At 53.7% G+C, this 16,531-nt stretch overlaps 1 protein-coding gene across 6 annotated transcripts in view; it reads right to left on the reverse strand.

The window, feature by feature from the left end:
- IGSF9B (immunoglobulin superfamily member 9B) overlaps window positions 1–16,531 on the reverse strand; it is a 44,020-nt gene that overhangs the window by 11,461 nt on the left and 16,028 nt on the right. For 3 of the 6 annotated variants that reach the window (XR_011339100.1, XR_011339101.1, XM_069876341.1), the window contains exons 8-18: window positions 14,225–14,367; window positions 12,716–12,856; window positions 11,145–11,261; window positions 9,459–9,551; window positions 9,204–9,354; window positions 7,763–7,886; window positions 5,018–5,193; window positions 3,754–3,980; window positions 3,508–3,592; window positions 1,395–1,556; window positions 611–656 (exon numbers count right to left, since the gene is read on the reverse strand). Coding sequence is in view for 4 of the 6 variants with exons in the window: in XM_069876341.1 (XP_069732442.1) it covers window positions 611–656; window positions 1,395–1,556; window positions 3,508–3,592; window positions 3,754–3,980; window positions 5,018–5,193; window positions 7,763–7,886; window positions 9,204–9,354; window positions 9,459–9,551; window positions 11,145–11,261; window positions 12,716–12,856; window positions 14,225–14,367 (1,465 nt within the window). In the remaining 2 variants the exon portion in view is untranslated. The remainder of the gene's footprint in view (window positions 1–610; window positions 657–1,394; window positions 1,557–3,507; window positions 3,593–3,753; window positions 3,981–5,017; window positions 5,194–7,762; window positions 7,887–9,203; window positions 9,355–9,458; window positions 9,552–11,144; window positions 11,262–12,715; window positions 12,857–14,224; window positions 14,368–16,531) is intronic. The other 3 variants (XM_069876342.1, XM_069876344.1, XM_069876343.1) reach the window with 3 other exon arrangements.

Genomic DNA, 16,531 nt, shown 5'->3' on the forward strand with positions numbered 1-16,531 from the left:
ATACCCCATTGATTAGCAGCTACACATGCTTTTGATGGGCTCTGCAAGGAGCTGTGGCTACTGCAGTGCCACAATCCACCTCCTTTGGGCACATGTGGAAAGAGGCTTCAGCAGGGCACTCTTGATGGGAAAAGAAAAGATACGGGTGTAAGATTTTCTAAATTTCCCAATAAAAGCCAGAGCCAACAGACAATGACTCAAAAACTACACTGAGTTTGCATAAATGACTTCATAGACAGGAGGATGGCAGAAGGATGGGAACTGGATGATCTTTAAGGTCCCTTCAACCCAAACCATTCTAGGAGTCTCCAAAAGAGTCCCTTCTAGGTGGCTGTGTAATTGAGTTCCCCCAGTGAACTCCAGCTTTGATCAATGTCCACAAATCCGACAGGTGATCTCTTAGCTTAAACTTTGCTGCACTTCTCCCTGCTGCTTTCTGCTCCAAAGCCCAGCTGCCTCTCGTGGATTGTTGTGTTCAGGGAGCAGCCAAAACAGCTCATCAGAAGCAACCAAACAAGGTCAGACATTTCTATTTGAGCTTCCAACAACTGTAGGAAAGAGGCACCTTGAAGACCCACAGCCTGGTGCCACATCTAAGGCAGATACTTACGGGGACTCCAAACTCTTCCTGCAGTGGGTTATCGAGAGAGGAGGGTCTGGAAGAGAATAAAAAGGGGAAAGAAGAGAGAACGCTAAGAAGGCGCAACACGACAGAGGCAAGACAAACTCAACATCAAGACAACAAAAGACACTCAACAAGAGGCCAAGGTTTCATTGCTCCAGTTCTTTAATGGTTGCTGACAACAAACAGCTCCCGTCACAGGGTCCTGCCCGTCCTGCTGCCACAGTCTCGAGGAGAAGGAACTGACTCCCTTTCCCTCTCCAGCTCCCCAGCCACCCTTTTCCCTACCAGCTGCTCATGCACGGTGGCTGCAGCCTCAGCTTTTGGGAAGCAGAGCAGCAGGGTCTCCTTTTGGGGTCTTCTCTAGCCTAGCAAGGCCATTGGTCACTGCCCGCTTGGGGCTGGGCAGGAAGCAGCTGGAGATCCCAGCTCCGAGAGGACCTCCAAGAGGTGAGTGGTCCCCCCCATCTCTGGCCCAGAGGGCACCCCAGCCCTAAATCCCCGGCTCTAGGAGTTATCACCACACAAGAACGTTCCCATGGAAATCCCAGGCTAGTTTCTCTGTCGCCTCTTCACCCACCCTGCCTCTCCCGCTCCCGACCACGGGCGCTTTCAGGCACAGCCGAGGGATGAAGTCAGGGCTTCACCTGAGGACGCGCACGGATGGAAGAAGAGACAGACAGGGAAGAAGATTACCACCACAACACATATAGGGAGGAGAAATGAGGAGGAGGTGGGAGGGAGGAAGGCAGCACACCAGGGATGGGCTCACCTTTCTTGCGCTTGAGCTTGCGTTTGCGTTGCTTGTTGACGAAGCAGGCGGCGAGTGTGCTGAAGAGGATGGCAGCGGCCAGGAAGCAGATGGTGGCAACGATGCCAGCCAGCACCGGGCGGGCTAGACCCTCGTCCGTCAGGTCAGGCTGAGGGAAAACGTCTGGGGGAACAAAATGCAACCATCAGGTGTTATGAACACACCTCTGTCTGCTGCCTTCACCAAGGGACCTATGATAGCGTGAAGGGCAAAGCTGTCCTGGTGCAAGGCAACTCCTAGAATCATAGAATCATAGAATCACCAGGTTGGAAGAGACCCACCGGATCATTGAGTCCAACCATTCCCATCAATCACTAAACCATGTCCCTCAGCGCCTAGTCCACCCGTCCCTTAAACCCCTCCAGGGAAGGCGACTCAACCCCCTCCCTGGGCAGCCTCTGCCAGTGCCCAATGACCCTTTCTGTGAAAATTTTTTTCCTAATGTCCAGCCTGAACCTCCCCTGGTGGAGCTTGGGGAATGATACCCTCAAAGTAAAGACCTTGCTTCCAGCCCAGCCCACATGGGGAGAACAGTCAGTGCTGCTGCAGGCCACTGCCAAGGGATTTAATGACCTCACAGCAGATAAACCTTCTCATCTCAGCTGACAGACCGCCAGGGAAGAAGCTTTCACACCACACAGAGATTTATTTGCGAGTGCGCACAGCTCCACCAAACCTGCAGTCACCTCCTGGCACAATAATCCACTGCAGCAGCATAAGGTGTTTTATCCTGTTTCTGAGTGCTTCATCTCAGCTTTTCAATAAGAAAACAGGCTGCAAACCCTCGTGATGCCCCTTGACTAACGATGAGCACATCTGAACCCCCAGCAGACCTCAGCTGCAGCTGTTTGTGGATGCAAACCCTGCACTCGTATGCAGGGTCAGCACGCGTTCGCCTGCCCGGAGCACCATCTTTCAGCCTTGGAGGGCAGCAACCTGGGGGTGGGGCACACTCAGGCCCTGCAGATACTGCCAAGCCCCACCAGAATAATTATGCGAGAGGAGTATGGAGGAGCAAGCAGGCAGGTTCTCCGCATCGTGCTGGCACCACTTGGGGGCAGAGGAAGACCGCTGCATTGCTGCGTGCAGCAGAGCTGGGTGGCTCCTTGGCTTTTCCAGCAGAGCCATAAAAGCAGCGGTCACTGCCTCCCCATCTCCTCCTTCTGCCCTTGCCTTCTCCATCACAAGCATGTCCTCATCCGTCCCTTGCTTGAAGGGCATCCTCCGCACTGGACCACAGGTAAGGCGCATGCCGCAGCACGTTGCAGTCCCCTGTTGCAAAGCTTTTTTCCCCTCAGACTCTGCACTGCAGTGCTACATTTCCCTCTCTGCACACCTTTTATTCCTATTTCCAAGCTGCACAGTGCCCAGTTGGAGCTTTGCTGTCCAGGCACCCTGCAGAGCAGAGATGTGCCTCCACCTTGCGCTGACAGATGCCCAACACCACCATGCTCCGCGGGAAGAACTAAATCATAGAATCATAGAATCACCAGGGTGGAAAAGATCCACCGGATCATTGAGTCCAACCATTCCTATCAAATACTAAACCATGTCCCTCAGCATCTCATCCACCCGTCCCTTAAACCCCTCCAGGGAAGGGGACTCAACCCCCTCCCTGGGCAGCCTGTTCCAGTGCCCCATGACCCTTTCTGTGAAATTTTTTTTCCTAATGTCCAACTTGAACCTTCCCTGGTGGAGCTTGAGGCCATTCCGTCTCATCCTGTCCCCTGTCCCTTGGGAGAAGAGCCCAGCACCCTCCTCTCCACAACCTCCTTTCAGGTAGTTGGAGAGAGCAATGAGGTCTCCCCTCAGCCTCCTCTTCTCCAGGTTAAAAACCCCCAGCTCTCTCAGCCAAATGGGGTGGTTTGTCCTTGCCTGTTTGCATCGGGAGGTGGCACAGGGAGAGCACGAGGCTCAGGACACTGACCCCAACCCAGCTCACAGCCTGAGCACCTCAAACCCAGCCATCGCTGTCAGAAGCAAGTGCTGATGCAAGACCAGAGTGCCAGCTCAGGTCCCTGCAGAAGCAGAGGTGTTCCTACAAGTGGAGATAGAAGAAGGAGCCACCCCTTACCTGTACTGGACACGCCAGCAACGTTGCTGGGTTCGCTGATGAGATCCTGCATGACCGCCAGGACACGGAACTCGTACCAGGTGTCCTGAAACAGCAAGGACATCTGTCAGGTCCCCCACCGCAGCTTCCAACCTTGCCCAGCTCCTTGAAGACCCCAGCACGGGGATGGAGCCACCCCAAAAGCTTCCCCGGAGCTGCAGCAGATGGTGAGACACCAGAGCTATGGCATGAGCAGCCCCTGCTTACCTGGGACAAGTCCTTGGCAAAAAACTCGGTCTCAGTCCCCGGGATGCCATCGTCCAAGATCTCCCATCTCTCCGCGACGCGGAACTCCATGATGTAGCGGTCAATGGGGAAGCTGTGGTTAGCGGGAGGAAGCCATGACAAGAGGACGCCTTGCTGTGTTCGGTTGGCTGTTAGGCACCTCGGTGGGGTAACCAACACCAGAGGCTCTGGAGTTGTTACAGGGAATGCTGGAGACAGAGCAGATGGGACAGGGACACCTTTGAGATGGGGCAAGGGGAAGCGCAGAGGATGCTCTCCCACACATGCCCCATCGGTAGCAGAAGGACCATCATAACAGCATCTCCCGCCTTCTGGGAGTTTTAGAACCATAGAATCATAGAATCACCAGGTTGGAAGAGACCCACCGGATCATCGAGTCCAACCATTCCTATCAAACACTAAACCATGTCCCTCAGCACCTCGTCCACCCATCCCTTAAACCCCTCCAGGGAAGGTGACTCAACCCCCTCCCTGGGCAGCCTGTTCCAGTGCCCAGTGACCCTTTCCATTAAATTTATTTTCCTAATGTTCAGCCTAAACCTCCTCTGGTGGAGCTTGAGGCCATTCCCTCTCGTCCTGTCCCCTGTCCCTTGGGAGAAGAGCCCAGCTCCCTCCTCTCCACAACCTCCTCTCAGGCAGTTGGAGAGAGCAATGAGGTCTCCCCTCAGCCTCCTCTTCTCCAGGCTAAACACCCCCAGCTCTCTCAGCCATTCAGCACGTCTCAGGCATGAGCTCTCTTATCTCAGAACGACAAAAGCAGCTTTCCAAAAAGCAGGGGCCTTGCGATGCAGTGATCCCAAGAAAAGGGCACAGCATTACATACCCTTCTTCTTCCTCCCACCTCCACCTGAGACAGCCCCAAGGCAGGTACCAGTGTGAGGCCCTTTGCGAAAGCTCCTGCTCCGAGCTGCACGCAAGTCATTTTGTGCTCTATTAATACCTCCTGGCCCCAGCTGAACCTAAGGAAGATCTGAAAGGTGACTGGTACAGTACAGCTCTCCCACGCTGCCTCTTAAGCTTTCAGGAGCCTCATGCATCCAGCAAAGTCTACAAGCTTCATCCAGGACCCTTCATGAACTGTCTCCTGCACAGCAGGAAACTACTGCATCATCATCTCCATCTCTAGCAGATAGGACACATGGACCAAAGCAAAGGGACACTCGTTCTCCTCATAGACCTCCTGAACCCCTTCCCTCTCCTCCTTTTATGCCCATGGAAGACCTACCTAGAGTGTTCACAGTGACCACCTCACTGAAGGAGCTGGTGCCCAGCTTGTTTTGAGCCAAGACACTGAACTGGTACGCAGTCTCCGGTTCCAAGGTATCCACCAGTAGCCAACTGGAGCCAGCTGGCACGGGGAGAGACAGCCAGTCATGGGGACCAAACTGGGCTCTCTTCATCCTGCCAAGAGAAAAGGGAGGATCCTCAGGGAAGGTGCCTTTGACAAGGAGGACAAAGAGGCAGCATTAACTTCTCTAGTGAAAATGGAGCTTTCCCGAGCGATGGTTTGGTTTGACAGCAGCGATGTGTATGGACGTGGGGCAGCCACTCGCCACCCAAGAGCTGGATCAGTGACACGAGGGCTTCTAGACACAGGGCATCGTCCCCTTGTGTCACACCAGCATCCCCCGGCTCACACAGACAGGGCCACAAGCCCTCCCCTCTGCCGTGTACCACCTACACCCTCTAAGCAGGGTCAGGGACAAAAGCAGAGCCAACAGCCCTGCTCTGATGTTATCTCCCTCAGATCCCACGGGCTAAAGTGGAAGTTGGCACATGATTACTCCAGTAAGTGCTGCAAAGGAAACGGCTCGAGCAGATGATGAGTCCTGTTCCTGTTTACAACTTGATGGCTCTCAAGGCAGAGCCAAGCTTTCCCTCAGCTGTAGCCCTGTCCATGCAATCCCACCCTAGATATTTAGCTAAATCACCTTCTTTTTTGCAGTAATTGCACAAGTCAGGGGCTGCCAGCACCGCTCAGGACATAACTCACAGCTTGGCAGCGCAGCGGAGGCACATGTGGGGAGCGCAGGACACAGCCTTTCTGCAGGGGTCTCCAATCCATAAAACCCAGAGTAAAAAGAGCTCCCAGAGCCATCCCAGTGCAGCCCCAGCACAGATGAGCATGCAGCCACCTCCACGAGCCATAACCCCACTGGGAAGCACCATGAGGGAAGAGCCCCATGTCCTGAAGCAGCACCACCACGCTGCAGCGATACTGCAAGTATCGGTGCTCAAGTTAGAGATGCTCTAGGAGCCCCAGCCCTCGGCTGCAGGTTTCGGTGGTGTCCACAGAGGATTTGGGAGGGATCACTGCAGAAGGTCTACTCTGCACTGATAAGCTGATATATCTATAGCCACCGGCACGCAGCCAGGTAAATCCACGGAGGAGGAAGTCAACGACAGAGCAAAGAGATAATGCTGTTGTAAAGGGAGCAAAAGGTGAGGTGGGAGAAGCAGCAGCAAGCCATGGAAACAAGCAGGTCTGTGGAGAGCCATGCATCAGCAGTGTGCCTCCACCAAACCATATCACCGTGGGTCCAGCTCCCAGGAGCTGCCGCCGCTGCATTTCCAGCATCAACAGCCACATAAGCAGGAGGAGAGCGTGGACTCTGCAGGAGGTGAAGCTGTGTTTCGCTTGAGCATCCCCCTTAGCCGCAGCAGGGAGGAAAACATGCCCTCCACCTGACCCAGCATGGTCTTGGGTCCCTGGTCCCAAGAAGCAGCACAGCCCCCAGTGTCTACAACCTGCAGTCAGGGCAAGACAGGCCTCTGCCTCCTTCTCCCAGGTCCCCACAGCATCATGTAAACTCCCCAAGGTAAGCTTGGTGCAAACACCTTTCCCTGCTGCTGGCTGCTCTCCTCTGGTGTGGGGTCTGCGAAAGCCTCAAGGAGGCACCTTGAGGAACCTGGCAGCAGTAGCAGCTGCCACCTCCCTCCAAGGTGAGCTACGTCTCCAGAGCACAGAATTTTAACCAATCCTTCCCAAGGACATCTTCATTAGAGCAAGGTCTGCATCACTCTGCTCACTCCCTCTTTTTTCTCCCCTCTGCTCATTCCATTTCTTGTCCTTTCCATCTCCCAGGAGACCATCCAGCCCCACCCCACGAGACTCCGACCTCAGCTGGAGCAGAACAGAAATCATTACAGGCAGCATCTACGCTATCTCCACTCTATCAGCAGCCTCCATCGGAGCAAATTAAGGCAAAGAAGGAAAGAAAGAGTGAGAAGAAAGGCTGAAGATGCCAGCCCTAGAACTGGGAAGGGAGGGCACCATTTCCCTCCACGTTTCCAAGGACAACTCTTCAGAAGAGGAAGCCAAGAGCAAGTGCAGAGCCCAAAGGTAACCCCAACCTCATTGCAGCTCCGTTTTGCCCTCCCTGCTCTGGGGGAAAGCTGACAGGGCTGAGCCTGGCCCCATTGTGGGAAGGAGGGATGCACTCACTGCCTTAGGTACCAGGCAGTGCAGGCTGGCACAGGAGCCTCAGGAGCAAAGCCCCACGAGGTTCAGACGCAGCCATCTCACGGTGGCTGGTTGCGAAAGCCGGGATTTAACCACCTCCAGTGAGCTGCGGAGCAAGGAGGGATCATTTCTGCTTAGTCACAGCTCTTCCAGGACGCACTCTATAAAGTTTGCATTTTCCATCCTGGCTGCTCAGCTTCATAAACAGTTTATCTTGAAATTAGATGCCAGAGGCAAAGTTACACGAATGCAAAGTGTCTCCCTTGCACCACAAGCAGAAGAAAACCTGCTGGGGCAGTCGGAGGTATTGGAAGGGAGAGGAAACACATGATCCCACCACCACCCATCTCTCCGAGGCACCGAATGGGAGCTCAGCCCTGTAAAGCCCATGGGCACCAAAGTCAGACATGCTGCCCTCACCACCCTCCTCCCCTCCTCGGCTGCTCGAAGCTCGGGTCGGCTAGGAAGGAAAAGAAGCAGAGAGCAAAGCATGCCAGGATGACTCACAGAGGGCCGTACCAAACTGAGAAAGTCTGCTCGTATCCACCGTCGTAGCCGGGCTCCCAGGAGACGTTGGCTGAGGTCATGGCGGCCACGACGTGCACGCTGGTCGGGGCGTGAGGGCTTGTGCCTGCGGAGACAGGAGGGGTTGAAGGGCAGCAAGACCACTGGCTGGCCAGCAAAGGTAAGTGGGCTGGAAGGGGTCTGCTCCCAGCTGTTAACCATAGAATTATTTGGTTGGAAAAGACCTTCAAGATCATTAAGCCCAACCATACCTGTTCACTACTAAACCACCTCGAGCATCTCGTCTGCTTGTCTTTTAAACACCTCCAGAGGGATGGCGACTCAACCACTTCCCTGGGCAGTCTCTTCAGTGCCTGAGAACCCTTTCAGTGAAGAAAAGCTTCCTAATATTCAGTCTAAACCTCCCCTGGTGCAACTTGAGGCCATTTCCTTTCATCCTACCACTTGTTACTTGGGAGAAGAGACCAGCACCCACCTTACTATAAACTCCTTTCAGGAGCCACAGAGAGCAATGAGGTCTCCCCTCAGCCTCTTCTTCTCCAGCCTAAACAACTCCAGGTCACTCAGACACTACTCACAACCCTTGTGCTCCAGCTCCTTCCCCTTCTCTGGACACGCTCCTGCCCCTCAATGTTCTTCTTGTAGTGAGGGGCCCAAACCGAACCCAGGATTCGAGGTGAAGCTTCATCAGCATTGAGTACAGAGCAAGGATTACTTCCCTCATCCTGGTGCAGTTCGAGGGAACTCCTTGCACCAAGCAAAGACCACTTGGAATTTCTGCTAGAAATGAGTGGGACATCCTTAGGGGACATAGTTTAGAACTTGGCAGTGGAAGGTTAAAGGTTGGACTTGATGATCTTAAAGATCTTTTCCAACTTCAGTGATTCTGATAGCTGCGTCCACAGGCAGCCAAAATAACAGAACAGAATCATAGAATCACCAGGTTGGAAGAGACCCATCAGATCATCAAGTCCAACCATTCCTATCAATCACTAAACCATGCCCCTCAGCACCTCGTCCACCCATCCCTTAGATACCTCCAGGGATGGTGACTCAACCATCCCTGGGCAGCCTGTTCCAGTGCCCAATGACCCTTTCCATGAAAATTTTTTTTCCTTATGTCCAACTTGAACCTCCCCTGGCAGAGCTTGAGGCCATTCCCTCTCGTCCTGTCCCCTGTCACTTGGGAGAAGAGCCCAGCTCCCTCCTCTCCACAACCTCCTTTCAGGTAGCTGTAGAGAGCAATGAGGTCTCCCCTCAGCCTCCTCTTCTCCAGGCTAAAAGCAGGACCACTGGTAACTAAGATTTAAAGGGGACGATGCTCTTCATGGGAAGCATCCCCATCTCCTGCCTTGCCACCACACTGCCTGGAGGACTCTACCTGGGGACCCACCAGCAGCCACCCCCAAGCCCCATCTCATACCTACGACGGTAAGGTGGGTGCTGGCAGTAATGCTTGCGACGACGTTGGTGGCAACGCACTCCCACTCGCCGTGGTCGTCCTTGCCGAGGGAGCGGATCTGCAGGGTGCCACCTGGCAGCGTGTTGTGCTTGCTCCTGCTGGGCTTCCCTACCTTGGGCAAGGAGTGGTGGGGGGAGCCGGGCAAAGAAAGAAAAAAACACAACTCAGAATGGGGTTGCGGGGCGGTGCAAGGCGGCAGCGGGGTCACTAAGCTACCTGCGTGGCCCAGGGGACACCGCCGGCCACCAGCAAGGGATCTGGTCTCTCCGGTCGCGGCAAGGCAGCCGGTTCCCCCATTTTCGAGAGGACCTGGCAGGGCAACGCAAGAGGCACGCGTCAGGGAGGCTGATGCTCAGCACTCACACACAAGCGGAAAACCCCACGGCGCACACATGGACACTTGAGCCCTATGTCAGGGCTCTACCTCCAACATCCAAAGCAGAAACTGCTGTGGAGGAAGGATGCACCAGCCACCCCCAACAAACACCCTCCCAGGCCGAGGGAGGCATGGCCTGCCCCAGGAGATGCCCAAACTGCCCCTCCACCAGCGGCAGAAGAGAAGCAGGACTCTTCATGTCAGAGGTCTGGGCAGCAAGGGCACCACGGGGAACCATGGAAGCGTCCAGGAGCTCTCAAGCTGAGTGGAAAGATCTTCTAACAACTCGTTTCTATGCCCATCAGCCAAAGTTGTGCAAATCCCACGTTGTCCTGAGTCCTCTTCAGCTGTTCTTCATGCAGAGGTCTCTGCCAATCATCACCAGGACCCAGTTTGCTGCCATGCACGATGAACAAAGGAACAAATGGGCACGTGGGGTTTCCAGTGTCAAGCCCAAGTCTCCAGGAGTCCTTCAAGAGACTGGTCGGTGCTGGTGGACTGATGGAGAACGAAGAACTTTGCTTCTGCCACTAGGAATCTGAGCCCAGCCCAAGCCAGCCCTGATAAGACTCAGGGGGGATAAGCCCAGATTCATGACACGAGGAGGACCACAAGAGGGGTTGAAAAGAAACCTGAATAAGAGTGGTAAGGGGAAGGGAAGAAAAATACGATAGAGAAAAAGACAAAACGGCCAACAAGTTTTAAGTAGGTCACTTGCAATCTGTGTAAGCCATGGTCCTCCTTGTGCTGGTAAAAGGAACTCAAAGAGATCCAGCATCTCACACTGCAAGGATTGAGGACAGTGCCCACGGGGCGATGCATGGACACTGCTCACTCTCAGGAGGCTCAAGACGGGGACAGGAAGCTTGGAGAGAAGTTCCTGACAGGGGGACAAAGAGCCCAGGAGATCCCCTGCACAGCGGCTTTCCTACAGGAGCAGCGAAGGTGGGAAGCAGAGGGAAGGCTGGAAAGCAGTGGCTGCTCCCAGGCTGCACCACCACGCTGGATCCTACCCTGCTTTACAGAAAGGGACATCTTGAAATCATTACGTCCAGTCCAGCATCATTAAAACAGCTTCTTCTCAAGGTCTTCAAAGTCACGGGACAGCAAAGCAGCTGCTGACCGGCCCAGCCCCTTTCTGAAACACAGCCAAGAGATGCCCAGAAAGGCTCCGGTGACACGTCCCCTCGTGCCGTGGGAGGCCAGGAGAACAGCATTCCCAGGGCTGCCATGTCCTGCTGGTGACCACCTCACAGGCAGGCAAGGAGAAGGGCGTCCAGCAAGGAAGAGGACAGGGGATCAGGGCAGGGGCAGCGCTCGGTTTTGTAGATGCTGTGGATTAAGGTACTCGGTGGCCACAAGCCGGGCTTCCCCCACCCACCTGCGGGACAGGACGGCAGTGGCTCAGCCCAAAGCGAAGCAGCTGTACCTGCAGTTTGTTCTTACCGGGACAGAGTGTGGCTTCTCTGTCTGCAATATTCACCAAAAGCCAAAGGCACTGCAGATTTGTCTGGCAGGCCGGGTACCTTTCTCCAGGCGATGATGGGAAAGGGGTCTCCGGCAGCAGCGCAAGGAATCAACAGCTCCCTCCCTGCCTCCTGTCTGTACTCCCAGCCTGGTAGCACCGTGAAATAGGGGGGGTCCTGCAGGCAAGGGAAAAAGCAAAGAGCATCGACTTGTGCCGACTCCCACCATGCAGCTCCCTGCCACCCAAACCAGCACCTCTTCCAACATCAACAAATTGTAGGTTTGGGTGAGGTTGAGGCATGGAGAACACCACAGCACAGCAAATTATACACCCTGAGGGAATTGTCCTCCCAAGAGCCGCTGCACCATAGAATCATAGAATCACCACGTTGGAAGAGACCCACCGGATCATCGAGTCCAACCATTCCTATCAAACACTAAACCATGTCCCTCAGTGCTTCATCCACCCGTCCCTTAAACCCCTCCAGGGAAGGTGACTCAACCACCTCCCAGGGCACCTTGTTTAAGTTTTAAGGATATAAACAAGGAAAAAAAAAAAACCCAAACACCCACATCACATCAAGCATCAACCTGATTTCATTGACTCTGCAGCCGCCTTAGCGGATGTGAGTGTCTGCGCTACACAAAGCATTATCACGTGAACCTCAGCGAGACACCGTGAATCACCACCACTCACAGCACAGGACTCTTTGTTCAGGGAAGGAAGAGGCAGCAGCTCCCACCCCAACCGTGCCGGGAACCGCACCGGGAGCCCAGCGCGCCTCAGGCTCTGCATGCAGCAAGAACATGTGGAGTGCCTCTAGAGCTCAGAGCATCCATTTATTAAAATACTCTGAGAATCCAAGCCCAGGTCAGCAGGGCTAAGTGTTTTGTTGGCAAAAAAAACATCCTAGGGATGCGCTTCCCCAAGCCACCCCAGTCCAGCACTACCAAAGCCTCATCGTACACACTCATACTCAGCATACACTGGCTCATCTTACTCTCATACTCATCAAACACTGGCTACGTCCCAGCCTGTGCCGAAACCCCTGCCAGCGCTCCAGTGAGGTATTTCCAGCTGCACCAGGCGGGCTGCACTCAGGATTTGCCTGTCCTGATGGGAAGCACAACTCAACCACAAAACAGATGCACATTCAAGCCCAAGTCTCTGCTATTCCCCTCCAAGGATGCTTGCAAGGGCCCATGTTTGCCTTTGCAACACCAGAAACAAAGCTCAGAGCAAAAGCCAATAGGTTTTTGCTAAGCCAAGGCATGTAGGTGGAAAACCAGACAAGTCTGGGGGCACCGAGCCCTTCTTGAGGTCTCTCCATAAAGACGTGCTCAGAAAAGCAATGTAAAACCTCAATTTCTGCACAGAATTAACCACCAAAGAAGCAGCTTGGGGGGAAAAAAACCAAACACCACCTCATCCTCCCCTGCAGCACCAGGCTGAACAGGATGACAGAATGAGCGACATGCATGTTGCAAAATCCGTGTTAAAAAAGCCTAAATTTAGTGTGAGAAACCTCCACAAAGCATGCACACATGGTCCAGGACTGCAGAACCCCAGAGGACAAAGCCCACGGCATATCTGCTGGCTGCAGGGCAAGGATACAGCCAGGCAAGTTACCTTCAGTACCAGTCGGGCAGGGGGAGACTGGCCCATCGTACCCAGGGCGTTATAAGGCACACAGGTGTAAGTGCCGAGAGCATCTTCGGTTGCCTCCTCTATCCGGATCGACCCGTCTTCCAGCAGGTTCCAGCCAGAATACTGCAGTGGTGAGAAAGAGGGAGTCAATTTATCCCTCACCCACCACAGATGTTTAGTTTCTCTCCAGCCAGGCTCCCTCTCCAACCTGAGGCTGGGATGGCTGTCCCATTCCCCAGGAGACGCTCAATGCAATTCCCAGCATCCAAGTCACCTCCTCAACTACAGAGAGGGGAAATATGGGCAAGATCATAGAATCATGGAATGGTTTGGGTTGGAAGGGACCTCAAAGCCCATCCAGTTCCACCCCTGCCACGGGCAGAGACACCTCCCACTGGATCAGGGGGAGCTCCAAACTCCATCCAACCTGGCCTTGAACACCTCCAGGGATGGGGCAGCCTGGGCCAGGGCCTCCTCACCCTCACAGAAAAACATTGCTTCCCAAGATCTCCTTTGAATCTCTCCTCTTGGCGTTTCGAATCACTTCTCTTCATCCTATTCCTGCCCTCCCTGATCAAGAGTCCCTCCTCAGCCTTCCTGGAGCCTCTTTCAGCACTGGAAGCTGCTCTAAGGTCTCCTTGGAGCCTTCTCTTCTCCAGGCTGAACAACCCCAACTCTCTCAGCCTGTCCTCAGATGGGAACTGCTCCAGCCCTCAGATCATCTCCATGGCCTCCTCTGGACTCACTCTCACAGATCCACGTCCTTCCCATGCTGAGGACTCCAGAACTGGATTCAGGGCTCATCAACTCAGCCCATCCAAACACAGCCTTCTGGGAAGGGTTTCCTTGCTCCGTACAAACCTAACAACACGCAGGTTTATCTTGTGGCTCCTCTCCTCTCTAAACACAGACAGGCTTCTTCAAGCAGCCCAAAAGATTTAACACCAGAATCTATCACTCCCTGAGTAAAACTCAGCCTAAGGGGACAAATCCCCCCGTGGGGCTGAAGGCACCAGGGGCCAGGAAGCCACAGGAGCAACAGGTTTAAATGGAATTAGAATTTCACATCGTTAATATTTAAGCAAAAAAAAATTAAAATACTGAGCGTTTTCTTTAAATATTTAATGGCCAATATCCTCACTCAGACTATCAAACCATGATTATAGAAGACAGAGACTTGTTAAAAGCGTCTTTTAACCATCAGTTGCCATTGAAAATAAAACCCAGGGCCATCAGGAGGTCACTTCAGAGGGAAGCAGGCATTAGGTCTGGGAGAGGCAGACAGCGAGTCGACAGGCGCCCTGGGCTCCACACAAGAGCACGAATTAACTCTGCCCACAACTGATAAGGAAAAGCAGCGTCATCCCACCCACGGGGCTTCTCTCCTGAGAGCAGGCTGGATCCATGGGGGTGCCCGGTGATGCTCACTGCTGTTTGCAGAGGACACAGGTGTCCAAGCCCCTCCGAGCACCTCCCCAGGGGTTTTGTTACCTTCTCGATTCGCAGGGGACGTCCGTCTTTGTTCCACTTGACCAGCGTGACCGGGGGCTCTGCCTCGACCGGGCAGCGGATGTATCCATGTATCCCGATGGGAACGTAGATGACGGGGGGCATGTTCACCACGCGGGCAGGATCTGGGAGAGCAACAGCACCGTGTTATCACCAGGAAGGAGTCCATCTCGCCCCAACCCTTGTCATCAGAGGATTTACATTGCTTTTGGAATGAGTTCCAAACTCAACCACCACGCTGGCTCCCGCAGGCTGATATCTCCAGGCTGGCTACACACAAATCCGCTGTAATGACCTGGGAGGCTTCACCTATGCCCGGGGTGTTCCTACCTAGGGCTCATTAAGAGTTGCATATAAGAAGAAATATTAAATACGCTTGGTCTCGCGTCTTGCTGAAGCCCAAGCTGGTCCGTGAAGAACAAGCCTTACAAGGAACAACTAAAGGACCTGGGGTTGTTCAGCCTAGAGAAGAAGAGGCCAAGGGGAGACCTCATCACTGTCTACAACTGCCTGAAAGGAGGTTGTTGATCTCTTCACCCAAGTTACAGGTGATACGACAAGAAGAAATGGCCTCAAGCTGTGCCAGGGGAGGTTCAGCTTGGACATCAGGAAAAAAACCTTCACTGAAGGGTTTCTCAGGCACTGGTAGAGGCTGCCCATTGAGTTGATTGAGTCTCCATCTCTGGAGGTGTTTAGAAGCCAGGTAGATTAAATGTTTAGGATATGGTTTATTAGTGGACAGGTATGGTTGGGCTCAATGATCTCAAAGGTCTTTTCCAACCTAGGGATTCTATGCTCCCTGCAAGACACGTGCATGCTGAGGCGTGTGCCCAGTGAGCTCCTCGACTGCTTTGCACTCCAGCAATGAAACCCATTTCAACTCCCAAGCCTTAAAACACATCAACTGCAGCAACCAAGACAGGAGAAGAGATCTGCAGCTGGGCTGCCGTGAGCCCTTCACCTTTCTTCTGTTTGTACTCACAGCCCAAGCCTCATCGAGGCTGGGTTGCATTGAACATCAGCCAACTCCAGCCTTTCCGACGGGATGCAAAAGCTTAAAATATGCACCTAACCCTCCCCACCCCGTGCTACACCACCCACGCAGCGAGGCGTCTCGTAGTCCTCCAGTCTAGATTGTGTCATTAACAGTGCTTCTAAGAGCTTTTTAATTAAGTGCGAGTGGGTTGGAGAGAATCTAGACTTTCTTTAATAAGAAGCTTTCTCTTTTTTTAAAGCAAAAAAAAAAAGTTACTTTTAATAAGAAGAGCGAGTATTTCTACAATCTTGTCTAGACACCGGCAGCACGAGGTTATGGGAAAATCCTGCCAGGGCTTACGCTGCATTAAGGGATAAAGGATTTTTGGGGGTGCAGCATCCCCACGCTGCTGCTGCAAAACCAAAAAGCTGGGGGTAAAGGGAAACTGTTTAGGAGGAAGAGATGGAAGACAGTAAAAGCTACTGAGCTCAGGAGCTCTGTTCCCTCCCTGCTGAAACAGGGTGAGGGAGGGGGTTCTCTCCTCTGCTCCACTCTCGCGAGAGCCCACCTGGAGTCTGTGTCCAGTTCTGGAATCCCCAACATAAGAAGGATATGGAATTGTTAGACCAGGTCCAAAGGAAGCCATGAAGATGATCGGAGGGCTGGAGCACCTCTACTATGAGGACAGGCTGAGAGAGTTGGGGTTCTTCAGCCTGGAGAAGAGAAGGCTCCAGGGAGACTTTGGAGCAGCCTCCAGTACTGAAAGAGGGTCCAGGAAAGGTGGGGAGGAGCTCTGGATCAGGGATTGCAGGGACAGGATAAGAGTGAACAGTTTTCAGCTGAAAGAGGTGAGACTGAGATGAGATCTTAGGAAGAAATGTTTTGCTGTGAGGGCGGGGAGGCCCTGGCCCAGGTTGCCCAGAGCAGTGGTGGCTGCCCCATCCCTGGAGGGGTTCAAGGCCAGGCTGGATGGGGCTTGGAGCCCCTGATGCAGTGGGAGGTGTCCCTGCCCATGGCAGGGATGGTGGAACAGGAATTAGATGATCTTTAACGTCCCTTCCACAGCAAACCATTCTATGATTCTACACTGATTCTATAAAACGCATAACCCCAGCCACTCCCTGAAACTCCCTGTTCCCAGCCATGGCACCGTAACCCAGATCGCCAAGTGCTGCATATGGAGTGGGCTTTACCCCCCTCCGCTCAACTCCACCTCTTAGGAAATGTAATCAAGGACTCCAGCAGTGCAGGAGAGGGTAATGGGATCGAGCCTTTCACTACTAGGTCACTGGCTTGGGTCCAGCCCAGCTCAC

This window comes from Phaenicophaeus curvirostris, chromosome 25, assembly GCF_032191515.1.
Source record: "Phaenicophaeus curvirostris isolate KB17595 chromosome 25, BPBGC_Pcur_1.0, whole genome shotgun sequence".
Taxonomy (NCBI): Eukaryota; Metazoa; Chordata; class Aves; order Cuculiformes; family Cuculidae; genus Phaenicophaeus; species Phaenicophaeus curvirostris.